At 36.5% G+C, this 26115-nt stretch overlaps 1 protein-coding gene across 2 annotated transcripts in view; it reads right to left on the bottom strand.

Moving 5' to 3' along the window:
• The window catches only part of DYNC2I1 (dynein 2 intermediate chain 1), a 189366-nt gene that overhangs the window by 128021 nt on the left and 35230 nt on the right, over positions 1–26115 (bottom strand). For both annotated transcript variants that reach the window (XM_003410524.4, XM_064285057.1), the window contains exons 6-11: positions 25814–25869; positions 24122–24176; positions 21470–21535; positions 17384–17461; positions 16615–16834; positions 6322–6424 (exon numbers count right to left, since the gene is read on the bottom strand). In XM_003410524.4, the coding sequence (XP_003410572.2) occupies positions 6322–6424; positions 16615–16834; positions 17384–17461; positions 21470–21535; positions 24122–24176; positions 25814–25869 (578 nt within the window). The remainder of the gene's footprint in view (positions 1–6321; positions 6425–16614; positions 16835–17383; positions 17462–21469; positions 21536–24121; positions 24177–25813; positions 25870–26115) is intronic.

The following is a 26115-nucleotide window of genomic DNA, read 5'->3' as shown; positions in this document are numbered from 1 at the left end:
TCTTTTTATCTATTTTCTTGAACACATTAATTATAGCTATCGAAAAATCCATACCTGATAATTCCACTATCAGGGTCACATATGCTGTTATTACTACTCTGTTTTTTTCTCTTTCTTTTTTGGTTATGTGGTCTTATCTCTTGGTATGCCAAGTAATTTCTTTTTCTTTCCTTTTTCTTTTTATATTGTGCTTTAAGTGAAAGTTTACAGTTCAAGTTAGTTTCTCATACAAAAATTTACACACACATTGTTAAGTGACCCTAGTTGCTCTCTCTATAACATGCTCTCTCTCTAATTGCTCCTTCCCACCCTGGATTTTCCGCATCCATTCAACCAGCTCCTGTCCCTTTCTGCCTTCTCATCTCGCCTCCAGACAGAAGCTGCCCATTTAGTCTCACGTATCTACTTGAGCTAAGAAGCACATTCCTCACGAGTATCTTTTTATGTCTTATAGTCCAGTCTAATCTTTTTCTGAAGAGTTGGCTTCAGGAATGGTTTTAGTTTTGAGCTAACAGACAGTCCAGGGGCCGTGTCTTCCTGGGTCCCTCCAGTCTCAGTCAGACCATTAAGGCTAGTCTTTTTACTAGAATTTGAGTTCTGCACCCCACTTTTCTCCTGCTCCATCATGGACTCTCTGATGTGTTCTCTGTCAGGGCAGGTATTGGTGTTTGCCAGGCACCATCTAGTACTATTGGTCTCAGGCTGATGCAGTCTCTGGTTTAAGTGGCCCTTTCTGTCTCCTGGGCTAATACTTTCCTTGTGTCTTTGGTGTTCTTCATTCTCCCTTCTCCACCTCGGTTGGGACCAATTGATGCATCTAGATGGCTGCTTGCTAGCTTTTAAAACCCCAGACGCCACTCACCAAAGTGGGACACACGAACATTTTCTTAATAACCTTTGTTATGCCAATTAACCTAGATGTCCCCTGAAACCATGGTCTCCAGAGCCCCGACCCTGCTACTCTGTCCCTTGAACTGTTTGGTTGTATTCAGGAAACTTAGCTTTTGGTTTGATCCAGCTGTGCTGGCTTCTCTTGTATTGTGTGTTGTCCTTCCCTTCACCTAAAATAATTCTTCTTTATTATCTGGTTAGTGCATACCCCTCTCCCTCCTTCCACACCCTCATAGCCATTAAAGAATGTTTTCTTCTGTGCTTAAATATTTTCTTGAGCTCTTACTATAGTGTTTTCATATAATATTTGTCCTTTTGTGACTGACTAATCTCACTCAGCATAATGCCTTCCAGATTCATCCATGTTATGAGATGTTTAGCGAATTCATCCTTGTTCTTTATCACTGTGTAGTATTCCATTGTGTGACTACATCATAATTTGTTTATCCAGTCATCCATTGATGGACACCGAGGTTTCCTCCATCTTTCTGCTGCAGTGACCACGGGTGTGCACATATTTATTCGTGTGATGGCTCTTATTCATCTGGGATATATTCCAAGGAGTGGGATTGCTGGACCATATGGTAGTTCTATTTTTAGCTTTTTAAGGAAGCGCCAAATCGATTTCCAAAGTGGTTATTCCATTTTACATTCCTGCCAGCAGTGTGTAAGTGTTCCAGTTTCTCCACGACCACTCCAACATTTATTATTTTCTGTTTTTTGATCAATGGTAACCTTGTTGGGATGAGATGATATCACATTGTAGTTTTGATTTGCATTTCTCTAATGGCAAAAGATCGTGAACATTTCCTCATGTATCTGTTAGCCACCTGAATGTCTTCTTTGGTGAGGTGCCTGTTCATATCCTTTGCCCATTTTTTAATTGGGTTATTTGTCTTTTTATTCTTGAGATTTTGCAGTATCTTGTAGATTTTAGAGAATAGACCCTGATCGGATTTGTTGCAGCCAACAATTTTTTCCCAGCCTGTACGCTGTCTTTCTACACTTTTGGTGAAGTCTTTGGATGAGCATAAGTGTTTGGTTTTTAGGAGCTCCCAGTTATCTAACCTAGTTTCTTTTCTGGTGTTTCTGCATTTTTAGTTATGCTTTGTATTCTGTTTATGCCATGTATTAGGGCTCTTAGCATTGTTCCTTTTTTTTCTTCCATGATTTTTATCATTTTAGATTTTATATTTAGGTCTTTGATCAATTTTGAGTTAGTTTTTGTGCATGGTGAGGTATGGATCTTCTTTCATATTGTGCAGATGTATATTCAGTTATGCCAGCACCATTTGTTAAAGAGACTGTCTTTTCCCCATTTAACAGCATTTGGGCATTTGTCAAATACCAGCTGCTCACAGGTAGATGAATTCACGTCTGGATTCTCAATTTTGGCCAATTGGTCTATGCATCTATTGATGTACCAATACCAGGCTGCTTTGACTACCATGGTGGAGTAACCCATTACCCATTGCCGTTGAGTCGATTCTGACTCATAGGACCCTACAGGACAGAGTAGAACTTGCCCCATAGAGTTTCCAAGGAACACCTGGTGAATTCAAACTGCCGACCTTTTGGTTACCAGCCATGGCACTTAACCACTATGCCACCAGGGTTTCCAGTGGTGGCATAACAGGTTCTAAAATCAGGTAGTGTGAGCATTCCCACTTTGTTCTTCTTCTTCAGCAATGCTTTACTTATCCAGGGCCTCCTCTTTTTCCATATGAAGTCGGTGATATGTTTCTCCATCCCATTAAAAAATGCCATTGGAATTTGAATCAAGATTGCATTGTATCCGTAGATCGCTTTGGGTAGAATTGACATTTTCACAATGTTGAGTCTTCCTATTCATGAGCAAGGTATGTTTTTCCACTTATGTAAGTCTCTTTTGGTTTCTTGCAGTAGTGTCTTGTAGTTTTCTGCGTATAGGTCGTTTACGTCTCTCGTTAGATTTATTCCTAAGTATTTTATCTTCTTGGGAGCTACTGTAAATGGTATTGATTTGGTGATTTCCTCTTCAAAGTTCTCTTTGTTGGTGTAGCGGAATCCAACTGATTTTTGTATGTTTATCTTGTATCCTGATACTTTACTAAAATCTTCTATTAGTTCCAGTAGTTTTCTTGTGGATACTTTGGTGTTTTCCGTGTATAAAATCACATCACCTGCAATTAGAGATACTTATACTTCTTCTTTACCAACTTAAAAAAAAACTTAGATGCCCTTTATTTCTTTTTCTAGCCTCACTGCTCTGGCTAGGACCCCCAACACAATGCTGAATAAGGGGAGATAAAAGGCATCTTTGTCTGGTTCCCATTCTCAAAGCCAATGCTTTCAGACTCTCTCCATTTACGGTGACATTGGCTGTTCGTTTTGTATAAATGCCCTTTATTATGCTGAGGAATTTCCCTTCTATTCCTGTTTTGCTGAGATTTTTAATCATGAATAGGTGTTAGACTTTGTCAGATGTTTTTTCTGCATCAATTGAAAAGATTGTGTGGTTTCTGTCTTTTATTTAAGTGATGGATTATATTGATTTTCTAATGTTGAACCATCCCTGCACACCTGGTGTGAATTCCACTTGGTCATAGTGAATTATTATTATTATTTTGATATGTTGGTCAATTCTATCAGCTTGAATTTTGTTGAGGATTTTTGCGCTGAAGTTCACGAGGGATGTTGGTCCGTAATTTTCCTTTTTTGTGGTGTCTTTACCTGGTTTCAGTATCAGGGTTATGCTAGCTTTACAGAATAAGTTTAGGATTTCCACCCTTTTTCTATGCTCTGAAATACCTTTAATAGTCGTGGTGTTAAGCCTTCTCCGAAAGTTTGGCAGAATTTGCCAGTGAAACCGTCAGGGCCAAGGCTTTTTTTTTTCTTTCTTTTGAAGTTTTTAAATTACCTTTTCAATCTCTTCATTTGTTATATGTTTATTTAGTTGTTTTACCTCTGTTTATGTTAGTTTAGGTACATAGTGTATTTCTAGAAACTTCTCCATTCCTTCTAGGTTTTCAAATCTGTTAGAATACAATTTTTCATAGTATTCCGCTATGATTCTTTTAATTTCATCTGGGTCTGTTGTTATATTGCCTGTCTCATTTCTTATTTCGGTTATTTGCTTCTTCTCCTGTTTTTCTTTTGTCAGTTTGGCCAATGGTTTATCAATTTTGGTGATCTTTTCAAAGAACCAGTTTTGAGTCTTGTTAACACTTTCAATTGCTCTTCTATTCTCTATTTCGTTTAATTCTGCTCTAATTTTTATTATTTCCTTTCTTCTGGTGCCTGAGGGCTTCTTTTGCTGCTCTCTTTCTATTTGTTCAAGTTGTAGGGCTAATGATTTTATTTTGGCCCTTTCTTCATTTTGGATATGTGCATTTGTTGCTCTAAACTGACCTCCGAGCACTGCTTTTCTGTGTCCCAAAGGTTCTGGTAGGAAGTGTTTTCATTCTCATTTGATTCTGTGAATTTCTTTATTCTGTCCTTAATTTCTTCTATAACCCAGTAGTTTTTGAGCAAGGTATTGTTCAGTTTTCATGTGTTTGATTTTTTTTTTCCTTGCTTTTTCTGTTACTGATTTCTATTTTTTTGGCTTTATGGTCAGGAAAGATGCTTTGTAATATTTCAGTGCTTTGAATTTTATTAAGTTTTGCTTTACAGCCTAATATGTGGCCTATTCTGGAGACTGTTCCATGTGCATTGGAAAAGAAAGTATATTTGGCTGTTGTTGGGTGGGAGTGTTCTGTATATGTCTATGAGGTCAAACTGGTTGACTGTGGCATTTAGATCTTCCATGTCATTGTTGACTTATTTCTGGATGTTCTGTCCTTCACCGAAAGTGGTGTGTTGAAGTCTCCTACTATTATTGTGGGCGTGTCTATCTCTCTTTTCAATGCTGTTAGAGTTTGTTTTATGTATTTTGGAGCCCTGTCCTTGACTGCTAAGGATTTATTACAGTTATGTCCTCCTGGTGTATTGACCCTTAAATCATTATATAGTGTCCTTTCTTCTTTATCTTTTGTGGTTGATTTTACTTTAAAGTCTACTTTTTCAGAGATTAATATTGCCACTCCTGCTCTTTTTTGGTTGTTGATTGCCTGATATATATTTTGCATCCTTTGAGTTTTACTTTGTTTATGTCTTTAAGGTGTGTCTCTTATAGGCAGCATATACACGGATTGTGTTTTTTTTATCCATTCTGCCACTCTCTCTTTATTGGTTCATTTGGTCCATTTACATTCAGCATAATTATTGATAGGTATGAGTTTAGTGCTGTCAGTTTGATGTCTTTTTTGTGTGTGTGTTGTTGACAGTTTCTTTGTTCCATTTAATTTTCTGTGCTGAGTCATTTTTTTTCTATGTATTTTCTTTTCATCTTTTTCATTGCTGTTGATTTTGTATTTGCTGAGTCTTCATGTTTTTCTTGTTTTTTATTTTGATGTTCGTGATTGCTAGTTTCCTTTGTGGTTACCTTAATATTTACCCCTTTATCTAAGTTTGAACCAATCTTTTATTTCTTTATATCACTTTGAATTCTTCTCCACATGAAAGACCTGTTAGTACTTTTTTTAGTCCCTCTTTTTTCATTTAATTTTGTCATCTTTTACATATTGACGTCTCTGTTTCCCTATTTTGGGTGTTTTAGCTTTGATTTATTTTTGTTACCTCTCTATCTGGGTTGACATCTGGTTGCTCTGTCCTGTGTTCTAGTCTTGGGGTATTATCTGATGTTATTGATTGTCTAAACAGTGGAATCCCTTTAGTATTTCTTGTAATTTTGGTTTGGCTTTTGCAAATTCCCTAAACTTCTGTTTATCTGGAAATGTCCTAATTTCACCATCATATTTGAGTTTTGCTGGATATACAATTCTTGGCTGGCATTTTTTTCCCTTCAAGGCTTTATATATGTCATCCCATTGCTCTCTTGCCTGCATGGTTTCTGCTGAGTAGTCCAGGCTTATTCTTACTGACCCTCCTTTGTAGATGACTTTCTGTTTATCCCTAACTGCTCCTAAAATTCTCTATTTTTGGCTTTGGCTATTTAGATTATACTATGTCTTGGTGTCTTTCTTTTCGGGTCTACCTTGTGTGGGGTTTGATGAGCATTTGGGATAGATATCTTCTCATCTTTTGCAATATTGGGCAAGTTTTCTGCCACCAAATTTTCAACAACTCTCTGTTTTTCTGTTATCCCTCCATGTTCTGGTACTCCAATCACTCATAGGTTATTCCTCTTCATAAGAGTCCCACATAATTCTTAGGGTTTCTTCATTTTTTAAAATTCTTTTATCTGATTTTTCCTCAAATAAGTTGGTGTCAAATGCTTACCTTTAATCTCATTAATTATGACTTCCATTTCCTCAATTCTGCTCCTTTGACTTTCTAAGGTATATTAAAACTCCATAATACCTTTAGCAAATTTCCCAGTACACCTACCTTTGCTTAAGGGCCTGATTCCGGCCCTTTTGACGGTGTGAGGCTGTTACAAAATCCATGAAAATTCCACAGATAGGGGCTTTGGGAGGGGACTTGTTTGCATCTGTATAAAATAGAAATGTTATTTTTGTGAAGAACTGGTATATTTCTTTTAAACAAAAAAAATCAAGAGTAATACAATTAGAAGCATACACAGCAATCATATTCAATAAACTCTTCACTGGAAACAAATGATAAAAATCTTCCACAAGCATTTTAGAGGCCTGTTTCTCCTAATTTCTGCTAAAGTTTTCAGGTAACAAGGCAAATATTTACTGATTATCTATTGCATGTGTCTATTAAGAGTTTAGAAATACTTAAGAATTACTTAAGATGCAGTCCTGGCCCCACTTCCCCCAAAAAGATTATAACCTAATAAAGGAATTGGAGCACAAATATACAAAATAGCTGAAAAATAAAAACAATGTAAATTAATACCAAATCCATTATTAAATATATCAAAAAGTACAAAACAAAGGACCTTTTAAGTCAGATAATTATCTGACTGACTTAAAAGTTTCCATCTACCATGAACAAGTCTATGCACAATCATTAAAATATATTAAAGGGTTATCTCCTGATAGATGACAAGTGTTCCTCAATGCACCCCTTTCTCTTCTGAGCACTTGTGCAATTTCTTGCATGTATTTATCCATATATTTATTTGTTTACATATTTTTTCAATTGCATCTGAATCTGTCTTCTTGTTTCTTTTGGATTTCTGTTTGAATTTAACAAAAGCAGAATAAACACTCCTACCATCTTACAGTTTTTATAAAGCTTTTATAACCCTCAGAACACTTTCACATGTGTTATCTCATTTGATCCTCACAACAAATCCATGAAGCAAGCGAAGCAGAGGCGTGTGGTACAGTGGAAAGTATGCCAGATTTTGAGTTAGAAGATCTGATTTCAAGTCCCAGTAGTGCCAATTACTTGCTTTATGACTGTGAGAAAGTTATTTTATCTCTGTGCCTCCATTTTTTCATTGACAAAACATCTTCCCTACAGTACCATTATGAGGATTAAACCAGGTCATGTATATAAAAAGAATTGTACTAACTGTAAAATACCGGGTAAATATTAATAAAGGTTATTGTTCCAGCTTTAAAAATGAGGGACCTGGTAGACTTGTTTAAAGTCACAGAATTAAGATTAGAATAAAGACATTCCTAGACCAGAGCTCTCCACCTCTGTGCCAATAAATACTATTGACTGACCAAGTAAACAATTTACCTTTCACAGGTGTATGAACTCTTTCAAACACCATGGTGTAACTCTAGTGCACTGGAAAAAGTTATTTATCAAATGGCTTCCTATTGCCCTGAAAAAGGATAAGGAGTACAGTTCATAACCAAACAGCTTAATCATCACAGGAAGCAGGCAGGTATTTTACACAAAATAACAGCATAATGTCTAAAGGTAGCCGAGTAAGATAAAGAAAACTAATACCGTCTATAACCTACTAGATAATGATGATGATAATAATAATACTTAATATATATTAGTGCTTAGTATCTGCCTGGCACTCTTTTAAGCACTTTACATGTGCTAACTTATTTAATTAATCCTCACAATAACCATAAGAAAGTCTTATCCTTATTTTACAGGTAAGGAAACTGAGGCACAGAGAGGTTAAGTAACTTCCCATGGTCACAAACAATAGAGCCAGAATTTGAAAACAGTCTGACTCCAGAGCCAGCACTATTAACCACTACTCTGTGTTATCACAGTCTAGCTCAACATTAAATAGGGCGGAGTAGCTCTATCTCTTTAATAGTGCATAATTCTTTCAAATGAAACAATACCAGAAAGTAATATCTTATGTCTGGGATTGTAAATTCTAATCTTTTACAAGGATATAATGCAAACCATAAATGTGGGAAGTGAATAATGAAAATAGGTTATACGATGCTAAGAAAGATGGGAACATTAAGAATAAAATTTTGGGAGGGGGAGTCAAAAGCACTATAGACAGAAACACCATGCTGCCCCTCTGCAGCAAAGACCCGAAAAACTAAGTAAAATACATGCAAACGTCAATCCTGGAACCCTAAGCACCAAATGAAGGAATAAAGAACTCAATCAAGCACCAAATGGAATAAGAAACTGAGAGAAAACAGAGAAAGAGGAGAGCTACAGAGTGGAGGTCCCATATCGGCTAACATGGCCAGATTGGCCATCTTGGACTTCAGCCACTGAAGAGTGCAGACAGGGAGTACAGAAAGCCAACTCCACGGAGCTCCCAGCAGAAGACAAAGCATCCGGTAACCAGGAAGACAGTCTTTCCCATTCCACACCCTTCTTCCCTCTATATGGTCCCTGCTGTTTGCCAACGTGCCAGTCGCACAGCTGGAGAGACACTAGCTCACTGCAACCAGGGCCCGCCCCGCCCCCATCAGCCAGCCCCTTCAGCACCATTTCTTTTTTGTTTGTATCATGGTATTGCTTTTTTGGCTTTTTTGTTGTTGTTGCTTCTTTCTTTCTCTCTCCCTTCGTCCTTTCCCCGGCCCAGCCAGCCTATGTGCCATCCCCTTCCCTTCTTAACAGGCTGTAATTGTTTGGTTTGTTTTCTCTTTTTCTTTTCTTCTTTTTCCTGTGTTTTTCTCTCTCCTTTCCTTTCTCCCGCCAACCCAGCCCTGTGCACCAACCCTTCTGGAGAAGCCATGCAGAACAGTTCAGTTGGAGAGTCACTGAGCATGTCATCCCTGGATCTACATCACTGTCACTGACCAGCTCCCTCAGTGTCATTTTATTTATTAATTTATTGTTTGGTTGGTTTTTTTGTTTGTTTTCATCTTTTTTATTATTGTTTCTATTCTCTCTCTTCCTTTTTCCTTTCCCTTCTTCCATCCACCTAGCATGTTGTGCCACCCCCAACTTCTTGGTGGGCTGTGCTGTACCACTTGGCTGGAGACCCTTTGGCACACAACATCTCAGGGTCTGCACCGACCACACAGGCCAGCTCTGTCAGTGCCATATTTTTTATTTTTCTTTATTTTTTTCCCTTCTCCTTTTCCTTTTCCCTCCCACCTAGGCCCTACACTGCCTCTGCCCCTTCCTAACAGTTCATGTGTTGTCAGCCAGTGAAAGAAATGTCAGCTTGCTGCCACCCCAATTCTGCCCTGTCCCCAACAGCCGGTACACTCATTTCTTTTTTGGTGTTGTTATTATTTATTTATTTACTCTTTCCTTTCCTTTCTCCCACCCACCTACCTAGTCCCATGCACCACCCACATTGCTTCTCAACAGGTTGAGCCACACCAATCAGCTAATGGGCCACCAGCACATGGCCTCACCAGTCTGACCCACGCCCACCTACCAAATCCATTTTATTTACTTTTTTCTTGTTTCTTTACTTCATTTTTTGCCTTTTCTTTTTTCTTTTGCCTTTTTTTCTCTCTCTTCTTTTCCTTCTTTTAACCACTTGCTTAGCTCCACACTTCACATCCTCTCCCTTCCCTCCTGCCTACATACACCATGTGCTGAGTGCCACACTCCCAAGTGGTACCAAAGCAGTCCCCCAGACCCTGCTCTGCACTGCCCCCAAAACCCGCTCCATCACCCCACATTCACGACACAAACAACTCATCCCTGCCCCTCCATCTCCGCTGGACCCAACCTGCTGCACCATAGCTGAGTGACCAGCCCTGCCCACCAGGACAAAATGGTAGGAAGTATGCCCATGGTAGAGCAAGCAACAAAACACACCCAGCCTACCAGCATAACCAAATAAAACAAAAAAAGGTGATGAAATAATCAGATCTACAATCAATAAATGAAGAAAATAATTCCTGAATGCCTTGGAGACAGCAGACAATATCAAAACATACAAAAAAATAGGAGGCTGGCTCCAGAAAGCAACCAAAGTAAAACAACAGGTGACCTTCTGCTAGAAGAAAAGGCACTGGAACTACATGATAGGGAATTAAGAATTCTAATATTCAAGGTTTTCCAACAGATTAAGGAAAATGTAGACAAAAATAAGGAAAACATAGACAAAATCACGGAAAAGACAGACATAACAATGGAAGAAATCAGGAAAGTAATTCAGGAGTAAAATACCAAAATAAATAAACAACTAGAAATCCTACAAAAACAACAATTAGAAATCCAAAAGATAAAGAACAAGATTTCAGAAATGGATGGGGCAATAGAATGTTTTAGGAGCAAATTTGAAACAATGGAAGACAGGATCAGCAAAACTGAAGACAAATACTTGGATACCATTTGAGGAAACATCAGAGAAAAGAACAAAGAAAAATGATGAAACCCTGAGAATGATGTGGAATACAATCAAAAGCAAAAATCTGCATGTGATCCAAGTTCCAGAACAGGGTGAGAACACGGAAAACACAGAGAGGATCATTGAAGATTTGCTGACAGAAAACTCCTCTAACATCATCAAAGACAAAAAGGCAACCATCCAAGAAGCTCAATGATCCAGTAAAGGATAGGTCACAGAAGAAAAACACCAAGACATAATAATCACACTAGCTAAAACTAAAGACAAAGGAAGAATCCTGAAAGCAGCTCGAGAAAAATGATAAGACACAAACAGGAAACAATAGACTAAGCTCTGATTACTAGGCAGAAACCATGCAGGCAAGAAGGCAATGGAATGATAATATATAAAATCTTGAAAGAAAAAAATTACCAACCAAGAATAATATATGCTGCAAAATGCTCCTTCAAATATGATGGTGAATTAGGACATTTGCAGATAAACAGAAATTAAGGGAATACATAAAAACCAAACCAAGCTTACAAGAATTATTTGACATAGTCCTTCGGTTTGAGAACGAACAGCGTTAGACAACAACCTGAGTCTAGCATATAAGACTGCATCAGCCAGATAACAACCTAGAAAATGAACTCTCAAGGATAAAACAAAAATAAAAAATTAACAACAGGGAACCAGAGACTTCAATCTATAAATGACAACAACACCAGAAAAATAAAAGAGGGAATAAACAGTGTAGATACAGAACTTTCAAATGGAGAAGAAGTCAAGGCTTTATCAAATAATAAAAGACTGGTTTAAACTTAGGAAGATAGGGGTTAATTTCAAGGTAACCACAGAGAAACTAACAAACCTACTCATCCAAATAAAGAAGAAAATCATAAAGTCTCAATAAACACAAAATCTACAAAAACGAAAGAAAAAAAATCACAAACAAAAGTAATTCAACGCAGAGGAGTAAGAGGAACAAAAAATTTCAGCACCACAAAAAAAGCACTAGAAAATGACAGCAATAAACTCACACCTATCAGTAATCACACTGAATGGAAATGGCTTAAATGCACCCATAAAGAGACACAGAGTAACAGAATGGATTCAGAAAACAAGATCCATCACTGTGCTGTCTAAAAGAGACACATCTTAGAAACAAAGACACAAATTTATTAAAAATCAAAGGATGAAAAAAATATATATCAAGGAAACAACAACCAAAACAGAGCAGAAATGACAATACTAATCTCTGATAAAACACACTTTAAAATAAAATCCATTATAAAGGACAAAGAAGGGCATTATATAATGATTAAAGGGACAATTCACCATGAAGACATAACCATAATAAATATCTACGCAGCCAACAAAATGGCTTCAAAATACATAAAACAAACTCTAACAGCACTGAAAAGAGAAATTGATAGTTCCAAAATAATAGTAGGAGAGTTCAACACATCACTCTTGGTAAAGGACAGAACACCTAGAGAGAAACCCACAAAAAAAAAAAAAAAAAAACACAAGCTCATCTCAATCAATGCAGAAAAGTCATTCAAAAAAGTCCAACAGCCATTCCTGGTAAAAAGTCTCAATAAAATAAGTATAGAAGGGAAATTCCTCAACATAATAAATGACATCTATACGAAACCAACAGCCAACATCATTCTTAATGGAGAGAGGCTGAAAACATTCCCCCTGAGAAAAGGTACAAGACAGGGATGCCCTTTATCACCACCCTTATTTAACACCGTGCTGGAAGTCCTAGCTAGAGCAATAAGGCAAGGAAAAGAAATAAAAAGGCATCCAAATTGGTAGGTAAGAAGTAAAACTGTCATTATTTGCAGATGATTTGATACTATACACAGAAAACCCAAAAGACTCCATGAGAAAACTACTGAAACTAACAAAGATTCAGCAGAGTAGCAGGATACAAGATAAGCATACAAAAATCAGTTGGATTCCTAGACACCAATAAAGATAACTACGAAAAGGAAACCAGGAAAACAATATCATTTATAATAGCCCCTAAAAAAATAAAATACTTAGGAATAAATCTAACCAGGGATGTAAAAGACCTATGCAAAGAAAACTACAAAACACTACTGCAAGAAGCCAAAAGAGAAAAAGAAAAAAAAAAAGAAACCAAGAGACCTACATAAATGGAAAAACATACCATACTCATCAATAGGCAGACTTAACATTGTGAAAATGTCAGTTCTACCCAAAACAATCTACAAATACAATGCAGTCCTGACCCAAATACCAACAGCATTCTTTAAAGAGATGTAAAAATTAATCATTAACTTTATATGGAAAGGAAGAGGCACAGATAAGTAAAGCAGTATTGAAGCAGAAGAATAAAGTAGGAGGACATGCCCTACCTGAACTCAGAACTTACTACACAGCTACAGTAGTAAAAACAGCCTGGTACCGGTACAACCACAGATACGTTGACCAATGGAACAGAACTGAGAACCCACCTATGGTCGGTCACTTGATCTTCAACAAAGGTCCAAAGTCCAACAAACAGGGAAAACACTATCTTTTTAACAAATGGTGCTGGCAAAACTGGATGTTCATCTGCAAAAAAATGAAACAGGGCCCATACCTCACACCACTCACAGAAACTAATTCAAAATGGATCAAAGACCTAAATACAAAACCAAAAACTATAAAAATCATAGAAGAAAAAATAGGGTCAACTCTAGAGGCCCTGTTATACGGCATTAACAGGGTACAAACCATAACTAATGACACACAAACAATAGAAGACAAGCTAAATAACTGGGGTCTTCTAAAAATTAAACATTTATGCTCATCAAAAGACTTCAGCAAAAGAGTAAAAAGAGAACCTACAGACTGGCAAAAAATGTTTGGCTATGACAAATCCAATGAAGCTCTCATCTCTGAAATCTATAGGAAAGTCCAACACCTCTACAACAAAAGACAAATAATTCATTTAAGAAATGGGCAAAGGATATGAACAGACACTTCACCCAAGAAGACATTCAAGCAGCTAACAGATACATGAGGAAATGCTTGAGATCACTAGCCATTAGAGAAATGCGAATCAAAACCACAATGAGGTACAATCTTATCCAAACATTACCGGCATGAATCAAAAAAAAAAAAAACCCAGAAAATAACAAATGTTGGAGAGGCCTCAAGGAGATTGGAACTTTTATGCACTGCTGGTGGAAATTCAAAAAGGTACAACCATTTTGGAAAATGATATGGCACTTTCCTAAAAAGCTAGAAATAGAAATACCATATGATCGATCATCCCACTCCTAGGAATATATCCTAGAGATATAAGAGCTATCACACAAATAGACATATGTATATCCATGTTCATTGCAGCATTGTTCACAATAGCAAAAAGATGGAAACAACTGGGAAGGCTAACACAACTTGTCCGAGGCAAGGTCACAGAAGCACCATAGACACATCCAAACTCTGTGAGGGACCAAATTACTGGGCTAAGGGCTGTGGGGACCATGGTATCAGGGAACATCTAGCTCAACTGGCATCACATAGTTTATAAAGAAAATGTTCTACATTCCACTTTGGTGAGTAGCATCTGGGGTCTTAAAAGCTTATGAGTGGCCATCTAAGATACTCCACTGGTCTTACCCTGTCTGGACGAAGGGAGAATGAAGAAAACCAAAGAGACAAGGGAAAGATTAGTCCAAAAGACTAACAGACCACAAGTACTACAGCATCCACCAGGGTGAGTCCAGCACAACCAGATGGTGCATGGCTACCACTATTGACTGCTTGGACAGAGATCACAAAAGAGAGTCCTGGGCAGAGCTGGAGAAAAACATAGAACAAAATTCTAACTCTCACACACACACAAAAAAGACCAGACTTACTGGTCTGACAGGGACTGGAGAAACCCTAAGTGTATGGCCCCCCAACACCCTTATAGCTCAGTAATGAGTCATTCCTGAGGTTCACCTTTCAGACAAAGATTAGGGAGGCCCATAAAGCAGAACAATACTAAATGGGCACTCCAGCCCAGGGGCAAGGAACAGAATGCAGGAGGGTACAGGAAAGCTGGTAGCAGGGAATCCAAGGTTAAGAAGGGGAGGGTGTTCACAGGTCGTGGGGTTGGCAAAACAATGTCACAAAACAATGTGTATTAACTGTTAATGAGAAACTAGTTTGCCCTGTAACCTTTCATCTGAAGTAAAATTAAAAATTAAAAAAAAAAAAAATTGCAAACTTCTCAGCAACTCAAGAACAGGCTAGCTTTGAATGTTGTCATGTAAATTCTATTTATTGGAGGCACACAGAACCTCCCTGTGCCCTTTGCTATTAAGCAGTGAAATAGCTTGGCTCAAAAGAAGTTTTCTCAGCTATAAATTTAAACAATATTCCATGCATCGATACTCCCCAGCTATGTTTTGTTATTTCTGTAGCAGGCACAAAATATGAGGGTAATAATCATTTTGTCAAACCTTCAGTTGTATTATTACATTAATTAGTAACTGTAATTACTAATAGTTATAACTAACATAACTATTATAACAATTATAATCTTTAATGGCTGATATTCTACTAGATGATTTATTTTAATATACTATATTATTTACTATTTTTAATATTGCAGCTATTTTACCTTTAGTGCTATTTTTTAGTGCTAATTTTTTTTATTGATGTCACTTTGAGGACTAAGGTGCATCTGACCTAAGGCAGATATTTTTAATCTGGCTTGACTGAGGAAGGCTGAAGAATTGATGTTTTTGAATTATGGTGTCGGCGAAGAATATTGAATATACCAATGACTGCCAGAAGAACAAACAAATCTGTCTTGGAAGCGGTATAGTCAGAGTGCTTTGGACATGTTATCAGGAGGGACTAGTCCCTGGACAACATCATGCTTGGTAAAGTAGAGGGTCTGTGAAAAAGAGGAAGACCCTCAGCGAGACGGATTGACACAGCGGCTACAACAGTGGGCTCAAACACGGCAATGATTGTGAGGGTGGCGTAGGACCAGGCAGTGTTTCGTTTTGTTGTACATTGGGTCTCTATGAGTTGGAACCAACTTGATGGCATCTAACAATAATTTTTTAATCAAATTGTCATAGTTTTCCCTTTAAGTGATTTTAAAAGATTTACTCCTATTCATACAAGTAACTTCATTGCATCTAGATGCCAAGATTTTCTTGAGCAAAAACACTTCTAATTCCATAAAGAAAATCCCTGGCAAAGGATTTAGTTACAAGTATTTATTTATTTATTTATTTATTCATTATAACACACTTTGTTGGCTATATTTTAAATCTTTAAGAAAATGCTGTCCCATTTGGTACTATTAACCTGTCTCAAGAGGTACTCTTATCTGCTGCCTTCACATTTCTGACCTTCCGACTGCCAACAATGACTACTCCTTTATGGAAACTCAATGAGGTCACACTCTGAGACTAAGCAAGAGACGAACAACAGAGGTAAAAATGAACATTACTGAGCACTTAGGATTGTTGATAGGCTACATAACTCCTTCTGGAATGACAAAAGGAGCCCTGGTGATCCAACGGTTAAGCACTTGGCTGCTAACCAAAAGATTAGTGATTCAAACCCACCTAGCAGCTACACAGGAGAAAGACCTGGCAATCTGCTTCTGTAAAGAAGCACAGCCTTCTGTAAAGATTACAGCCTAGAAAACCCTATGGGGCGGTTCTACTCTGTCACATGGGGTCACTATGAGTTGGACTCAACTCAATGGCACCTAACAACAACAACAATGACAAATACTCATAGTTACCCGTAGGAGCAGATCAGAAAAGCTAAACACAACTCATTTTTATATACAAAATAATCTATGACAAACCAATGATTAATATTTATTGAGTGCCTTGAATGTATTAGATACAAAGCACCACCATGAATATACAAGATTCTCATTTATTCACCTGATTAATTAGATTAATTCTGTCTGCAGCAAATGTCTACAAGATTTTAGTGTCCACAGCTTCCTAAGAGCGTGGACATATGATTAGTATTTAGTTATATACCTGTCCTTGATTCCCCTTCATATTCCATTCGACCTTGTTTCTGGAACTGTTTCAAAGATAATTCACTAATCCTTTCATTTTCTGCATTAATGGCTTTTTGAATTTCTTGTATTTCCTTTTTGCTGGCTGGAGGAAGTTCTTCAATTTTTTCTTTTAATTCATATTCATTATTGCTATCATCGTCATCTCCATCACAAATCTCAAAATCATCTTCATAGTCCTATAAAGAATAGCAACATGTTTGGAACACTTTCAGAAAAATTGAGTTTAAGTAATCATATAAAAAAAACAAAAACTCGTTGCTGTTGAGTCATATAGTAGTGAACATTACAGTTTATAATTTAAAACAGACAAAGTCTTCATTATGGCTAAGATTTTTATAGTTCACTGATTTTAATGTCTTTAAATTATAAATCTACATAAACTGCTGCATTTTTCTCTAAAAATGAGTTATACAATAAGAATTACACTAAGAGCTATTAGTAATAATGTGTAAACATATTTGTTTTTTATATATATGTATGTTTGAATGTAGAGTACTTAAAAATGGGTGAAAATATAAAATCATTTAAATATAAATCTATCATATTGTTAAACATGGGTAGAAGCACAGCAAGGTTTTTACAGGTAAAAGCTATATATAAATCAAACAGATATTGAATATTGAGAGTAATAAAAAGAGGAAAGAAAGCTATTAAATTCCTATATATAAACTGATTTTAGAATAAATAATTTTTAAGCTGAGAAAAAAACTAATTTTTATACATACCTCAAAATCATCTTCAAAACTGGATGTATATTCATCAGCTCCAACATTTTCTAAATCAATATCTTCCTTTTCAGTTTCCTGGAGGTAAAAATCAAACATATAACAAAAAAATTAAAACATAAATTTGAATCATGCAAATAGGGTAGAAAAATATATATGTTTTCTTAGATTCATTTGATGTTACCAATGAAAAAAATTAAATATTAAACTAACATAACACAACCCAAATTCTTATATAAAAATAAGATAAAATAAAAAACCTGCTAATTTATAAGCATGACCAAAATGAAAAAAAGGCTAATAAATACATCCTTTTGCAGGAAACATTATGGAAACCCTGGCGGCATAGTGGTTAAGAGTATGGCTGCTAACCAAAATGTTGACAGTTTGAATCCACCAGAGGATCCTTGGAAACCCTACGAGGCAGTTCTACTCTGTCCTAAAGGGTCACTATGAGTCTGGATCGACTTGAAGGCAATGGGTTTTTTATAATTCTTATGGCTTAAAAAAAAAAGAAATGTTATACAAACAAATTCCAAACTTCTAGCAATCCCTCCACACATATCATTTCTTATCCATGAATATATTCCCCACTGGCTGATGCTCATCTTGTTCACACTGTTAAGACCAGATATGAAAAAAAGCCTGCTAAAGTGTAAATGCCAGTCCTATCTGAATTATCACAAATTTCAAATTCCTAAACAATCAATTAAGAGGTCTTACGTTTTGAAGATTTTACTCATCCATGTCCTTTTCCTTTTACTTAGGAAAGGAAGCACTACATAGTGGTTTAGTGCACAGACTTTGCACAAAGACAAGCTGCTCAAATTCTGACTTTGTTGCTTATATCAGTGTGCTCTTGGACTAATCACTTCATCATTCTGAGACTGAATTTTATCATCTATAACCTGGGGATAAAAATAGAAGAATGCACTAAATCCAGTAGTGGCACAACGGGGGATGTGCTCAATCATGTTTTGAAGGTTTGGGGAAGGTTTATAGATAATCTGAAGGAAATGTTGTTGGTCTGGGTCTTAGGGGATGAATAAGAGTTTTGCCAGGAAGATAGAACAGACACACATTCCAGGTTTCTAGGTTGAGAGGGTACCAGAAATCAAATACCTATATGTTGGGAACACTCATATTTTCCCTCAATCTGTTCCTCCACCTACCCATATCTGCTCTTTCATATCTTATTTCAATAGATTATATCATCCAGAAATGCAGGTATCCTCTTGGACTCTTCCCCCACTCGTTCCCATCTGAGAATTCCACTCCAGCATCTTTCCTAAGCTCCTTCACTTCTCCCCATCCTTACTGTCACTGCTTTGGTCCAGGCATTCACTATCCCAACTGTGTTCCTTACCTCTCATCCGTTTCAATTCACAGAGAGCTCAGAGTTCCTGTTTTAAAAACCTAAGTAGGTTCTCATCACATACAGTAGACAGTCCAAACACATCACGCAGTAGTCAAACAAGCTTCAAGTTTTATCCTGGAAGTGATGGAGGACCATTAAACATGCCTGTAAGAGGGATCCTTCTGGTGCCAGTGGGCAAGATGGATTTGGGGTATAGAGGAGGCAAGACTAGGAACCAGGGCTTAATGAAGAGGCCACTGTAAGAATCCAAGTCAAAGATAGAGACTTGGACTTAAGTATGAGAAGGAAAATGGCTCCCAAGGTTTTCAGGTATAAAAACTGGCTACTTATCAGTGCCATTCACCAATATGGGGATACAGGAGGGAGGGAAAATTCAGGGAGAGAATAAGTCAGTGTGGCTTAGGTATACTGAGTGTGATAAGAGTGGAACATTCAGGAGGACAAGGATATGCAAGCAAACGTAGAGCTCAGAAATGAGGTCTATTAAGCACTCAGTTTTGCAATTTGCCAATTTGAAGTGTAACCTTTTATTCCTAAGACCCACTGCCACTGAGTCGATTCCAACTCACAGCAACCTTATTATAGGACAGAATAGAACTGCCCCATACAGTTTCCAAGAGGTGGCAACCTAGTAAAAGGCAGTGAAGTAAACAATGCTATAAAAGTAAATAATTATGCCACAAAGACGTCTAATTGTTCCTTACACCTGGATATTCAGTTCTAACTTTCTAGATACGAATTGTTGCTAGGAGAGAGAGATATATACCTACAGGAGTGAAATGATTATTAGTGATACTTAATTGCCATGGCAGGGGGTTGTACACTGAAAAAATACGTTACAGAAAAAGCTGCCCCATAAAAAGATTGTTCTAGCACACTGTCAAATAAACACATTGTATGTTACTCTGAATGACACACTGTATTTAATGCATCAAAAAATACAATGCCTACTTATTGATAAGAAAAAAAAATGTTGTACAGGACTTTTAAACAACCAATAGCATCACAGCTGCTTGTTCATATTCAAATTCACTATGACTCCAGTGACAGTTCATCACACCCTATGCTTAGCCAGGATTCAGAAGTTACAAATCATTCACTCAGCAAATATGTATTTACCGAATGCCTAGTGTGTGCCAGGCACTCAGCTTGGTGATGAGAACACAGTGGGGTATAGGACAGGCTTTCTTTGCAGAACTAGAAACAAATTGGGAGTCAGACAAAACAATTACAAGATAGTGCCATTACTAGAGAGCTCAATCATTTCTCCTACAGAGCTGTGTGTTAAGGGTCAGCATGAATCCAATCCCCCCAAAGGTGGAGACTCATTCAGTCACCATATTCCCACTTCTCCACCCTCATCACCAGTCTCCCTCATGGCACTCTCTCTGACCTTAGCCCCCAGAGTTAGATCAGGGTTCACAAGTTAAAAGGACACTATCCTTCAGACTGTCAGATGGGCAGATGCCAGCTGTGAGTTTGACAAGTCCATACAATACTCCAACCTTCTAACCTGCTAGCCACCAATTCAGGGCTGATTTCCCACTACCCCTTCGGGACGTCAACCACAAGCTCAGGAGTCCACACAACACCCTTACTTTCTGACATGCTGACTCCCACTGTCCATTTGGATTCGATAATTCACTGGAACAACTCACAGAACTCATGGAGAGCATACCATACTTACGACTATAGATTTATTGTAGCCAAAAAGGATGCAAACAAAGAGACACATAGGACAAAGTTTGGGCTTCCATGTCCCAAGGGATACACTTCCCTCCTGAGACAAGATGTGCTTACCAACCAGAAGGCTCTCTGAGCCTTAGTGTTCTGCGCTTTTATTGGCCAGTCCTACATCACAGGTTAAATCATGCCTCCTGTAGTTAGTTGATATCAAGCTCCCAGGTAAGTCTGACCATCCCCCACTTGCCAGCACAAATTCTCAGGGGTGGCCTGGAAGTCTCAGAACAAGGTACTCCAGTTATTCCAAGAGTTATTTCTTAAGAGCCAAGGACAAAGGTCACCTTACTTAGGGTAGAACTAGATCCTTTACCCCACAAGTGCCATTAGCGTTTATTCTTCTTTACTGATTATAGGTTTGGAAAAGAACATTAAAATATCGGCATCTCTTCCAAGTTGCCTATTACCAATGTTTCTCCCTTATAAGAGAACAGTGACATTTCCTTGATCTCTCAGATCTGGCATATATTTCGGAAAAATATTTTATCTTTTATATTTCTCACTGATAATGACATGCATGAATCCTTTGTGATTTCTCTATTTAGTTTCCCCCATACCCCCTCCCACCTTCTTCAATTTAAATTCAAACGGCAATGCAATAGAAGACTGGCAATGCAGAGAAGACTGGCTACTCATTCAACCCAAACCTCTTCCCTGCAAAATTCTTTGCAAAAGTTTCTCCTCTCTTCGATGAAGAAAAGGGCTATGGCATTTGACGCTGTGCACATTAAACCAGTTATCTTCTACCACCCATAACCAAGACTGTCTTCTGTATGACCTAGGACTTCCAAACAGGTGAGAATTCAAATTTTGTTTTAAAATCTTTTCTTTCTCTTCATATTAATGTTCAAGTGTCCAAAAGGAATAATAATTACCCTAATAAAATGGTACTATGAAAGCAAGGAAACATGAATGAAAGCATATATTTAGATATGTTCACCAAAATAAAAAATATATATCTTCCTTACCACATTTTCTTCACTTCTGTGCCTCTGAGCCAACTTCCACGCTGATGACCCTTCTTCACGGCTGTGCTAAAGTGACAGAGCACAGCCACAATCAGCAAATAAACACATGAAAAATAGAGGCTCCACAGAATGTCATCCCAGTAACTCCAGTAAAGGAAAAGCTACTCAGTAGGTAGGGGCACAGACTTTCAAGTCAAAACACTGGGATTTGGGTCCTGGCTCTGTGGCTTATGGACTGTGTAACTCAGGGCAAGTAACTTAACCTCTCTGTGCCTTGGTTTTCTCCTCTGAAAAAATAGGGACAATGCCAGTACCTACTTCATAGTACCAATGAGAAGATTTAACAAGATACACACATAAAGCACTTATCACTGCGTCTGACATAGGAACAGCCCAATAAACATTAGCTATTATTATCCCTGATATTAGTACGACATTACACTCTGGAAGATGCTAACCAAAATTATTCAGTATATAAAACTGGTGATAAAATAATAAAGAAAGTAAAATTCTCAGAGTGAATATAAAAATATTTTCCCAGATATACCATAGTTATTCACATGTTCAGAAAATTATTCTGGCACATTGCAGGATCTCCATAAATGTTAAAGAACTGAACCAAGATGAGTTGCATTGTCATTCTGTACCTAATTCAATGTTGATGCTGTACAACATGTAACCAATTCATAAGCTGAACCATGGCTGTCAAATACCTTTCAAAATCACTTCTGGAATTTTCCAAAGGAAAAGCTTGTCACATAGTATGCTCTTCCAGTGAAAAAAAGAATGCAAATTATCTCCCTGATAATTTTTTATATTGAGTACATGTTGGAATGATAATATTTTAGATATATTGAATTAATAAGACATTAAAATTAATTTTATGTTGCTTTTTACTTTTTTAAAAGTGACTACAAATTTAATACCACAACTGTGGTTCACATTATATTTCTAGTGAACAATGCTGGTACAGAGCTTAGGAAAGAATTGGGAGATATGAGTAAAACAAAGAAAAATCTACATACTTTCATCTAATAATTCCACTTCAAGAAATTTACTACTAAAAAAAGATGAGGTAGATTCATATCATTTGAACTGGAGGGAATGCCACAATGAGTTGGGAAAAACAATATGCTGCATGATGCGTGTGTCTGTTTAAAAAAAAAAAAAAAACGCATCCAAAACTGCCAATTATGTATGTCAGTACATGATTATAAAAGATCACATGAAAAAAATGATACATAGGGCTAACTTTTTTCTCTGTGGTAGGGGGATGATAATAATTAGCTAGTTAATAAGCCCTCCACACACCCGCAAAATTTAGTGAATAAGAGGTATGCACACCAGAACAACATATGTCATATGATCTAATTTATATAAAATGTGTATTTGTGTGTATGCATATGGAATAAAGAGATACATAAAAATTTGGCACCAAAATATTAAAGATGATTATCTCAGTCATGATTTTTCAGATAATTAACAAAAAAATAATTCTTCAGAAATAATTCAATAGAAGCCAAATTATGCTTGCTACATTATAATGACAGCAACAAAAAAATCTAGAAATAAAAACATAGATAAATGCTTCAATAATTTATACCATAACTCTACATTATACTATTTTGTATTTATTAAATAATTATTACGAAGATTATTCTGATGGTAATTATGATTATATAGAAAATGAAAACTGTAGAAAAATGATTCATCAATGAAGAAAGCAGTATACATTTTGATACTCATTATGCACAAAAAATATACACCAGGTAATTTAAAACATGAAATAATTATGTAAGGAATAGGCTTATAAATGTGTAATAGTATCAGTAATGTGTTTCACAGCATTTGCTAGTGAAGGCATCTAAACCTGGGCTTTTCTTTGTGGGAAGATTTTTAATTACTCACGAATTTTCTTTACTTATTATAGGTCTTCCTAGTGGCACAGTGGTTAAGAGCTTGGCTGTTAATCAAAGGTCAGCAGTTCCAAACCACCAGCCACTCCTGGAAAACCCTATGGGGCAATTCTACTTTGTCCTGGAGGGTAGCCATGAGTCAGAATTGACTTGATGGCAATGGGTTTACTTCTTCCTGAGTCAGTTTTGGTAATTTATGTCTTTCTCAAAACTTGTCACTTTCATCTACATTGTCTGATTTGTTAGTGTAAAATGTTGTTGTTCTAATCCATTACTGAAAGTAAGGTACTGAAGTCTCTATTACTATTGAATTGTCTGTTTCTCCCTTTAGTCGGTTTTTGCTTCCAGTATTTTGGGGCTCTGTTATTATGCACATATTCATTTATAGTTCTTATATCTTCCTGTTGAATTAATTCTTTTATCATTATGAAATATCCTTGTCTCTAGTAACACTTTTTGTCTCAACATCTATTTTGTCTGATATTCGTACAGCCACTACAGTTCTACAGTTACTATTTGATGGCTTACCTTTTTCCATCCCTTTACTTTCAATCTATTTGGATGTTTTAATATAAAGTATGCCTCCTGTGTGCCTTCTTGGGACCACCACTCAAATAAACCATCTTCAATCCAGTCCTTATCTCAGGCTCTGCTTTCAAGGAAAACCCAAACTGAGATACACGGGTAGCCCTATTGCATACTGAAATCAATATATTCTCAATGTAAATTACCTTACCTTTCTTCTTGACTCTTTATCTTTTTCATTATTCCTTGCTAAAATCTCTGCATGCCTAGAAAGTAAACATGATCAAAATCAAAATTCACTCTTAAATGAAAAAATTTAAAAAACAAAACATTGCAACTCAGATACAGTTCTTAACAATATTTTGATATGATCAAGAACTGCTGTTAAGCTGGCAAACTTTTAAAGCATGTTTTATCAGAACTATGAATACTAAAAGTATTCCTAGTATTTTTACTTTCAGCAGTAATTCAAAATAGTAAATACCTTCAGTAAAAGATAAAAAATCTATGTGTTTTTAAAAAACTTTTGTATATGTTTGAATTTATATCCTTACGAGAGTTCTAGAAAATTCCTATAGTTTTCTTAGCTGATCCCAAGTACTATTTGTTTAATATAACAATATTTGTATTTCCAAAAGGAAAATTTATCTCAAAGAATCTTCTATTTTTCTCAACAGATTTTCTATGTTGGTCAGGATCTAAAATAAAGGCTTTCAAACTTCCAAATTTAGTGTCAATTTTTAGAACTTAACATTCATACTGATTCAATATAACAGATAATTTAAAAGACAGGCAGAATTGAGTAAAGCTTTCTTGTGCATTCTAGCAGGTTTGCAATACAAAATCTAGGAATTTAAATGCCCAGGTTTAAGTGCTAGCTCTGTTCTATTTGTAAAAATTTGGGCAAAGCATTTAACTTGAGTTTTCTTAATCTGTAAAGAAAATTACCACGTGGTTCCTGTAGAGAACAAATTAAAATCTAGAATTTATATACAAAATAGAGCTTATACACGAACTCTTATTTTAGTCTATAATCTTCACAAAAACTCACATAAAATAGGTATTACTGCCATAGCTTTACTGAAGAAGAAACAAGCTTTGAGAGGCTACCCAATATCGCAACTCAGAGGCAGAGACAAAATTCTAACCAAGACTGAGACCAACACCCTTGCTTTCACTATGACTCTACAGGGCCCGGTTGCCAAAAGTAAACATTCTTTTATTTGTTCTCACAATTTACAAATATCGGGCAACAGGGAATTTGGTGGCATATCTATCTTTGAAAAACCAAAAACCAGGTACCGTCAATTCAATTCTAACTCATAGCAACCCCCATGTGTGTCAGACTAGAACTGCTCCATGGGGTTTCAATGGCTGATTTTTCAGAAGCAGATAGCCAGGACTTTCTTCCAAGGCACCTCTGGGTAGACTGAAACCTCCCATCTTTTGGATAGCTGCCAAGAGTATTAACCATTTGCACCACCCAGTGACTCCAATATATCTTTAGCTTACGTGAAGCATATGAATTTGCTCATGACAGGAAAAAGGAGCTAAACTGTTCACTTGAAGATGCTTTAATATTTTAAGCTTTTCATATATTACAGAGGAGGTAACCACTGCTTACCCTTTATGAGACTCCCAAACAAATGAGTCTTGATTCTCTAACTTCATATGAACAAATATAAAATAGGCAAAATAGGACTAGTAATTTGTCACAAGTTTCCAAGCTCCCCTAATATACCTAAAATATAATTTGGAAGGATTATATCTAGAGAAAATGAAATGTGTCTATGATTTATTCTTGCTTAGTATAATTGGACCCAATATGAAAAAAAAATCTTTAAAGGCCTCTATGAGAACTGTGTTATACATAATATTCAACCAAAAATTTTATATTCCTTACTGGCTGCTAGCTCCATCTCTTTTTGAATTAGAACTTCGACTTCTGTGATCACCATTCTATCAAACAAAAAAATAACATAACCATTAATTAGTATATCATAACAAATTAATCATAATTAGTAAACTCTGTAAAACAGATTCAAAATTTAACAACAATATTTATACTGCAAGTATCTTTTAAAATAATTATTTTCACCAGATACTTTTAGTACATTAGATAATGTAAAGGAGATAAATAAAGGTATACTAAAAAAGGATGATTATATATCACTTCAGTAAGTTAAAGAAATTTAAAATCATCAA

The sequence above is a fragment of the Loxodonta africana genome, chromosome 4, assembly GCF_030014295.1.
Source record: "Loxodonta africana isolate mLoxAfr1 chromosome 4, mLoxAfr1.hap2, whole genome shotgun sequence".
Lineage (NCBI taxonomy): Eukaryota > Metazoa > Chordata > Mammalia > Proboscidea > Elephantidae > Loxodonta > Loxodonta africana.
The sequence above is the reverse complement of the archived record's forward strand: the minus strand, read 5'-3'. Positions and strand labels throughout refer to the sequence as shown.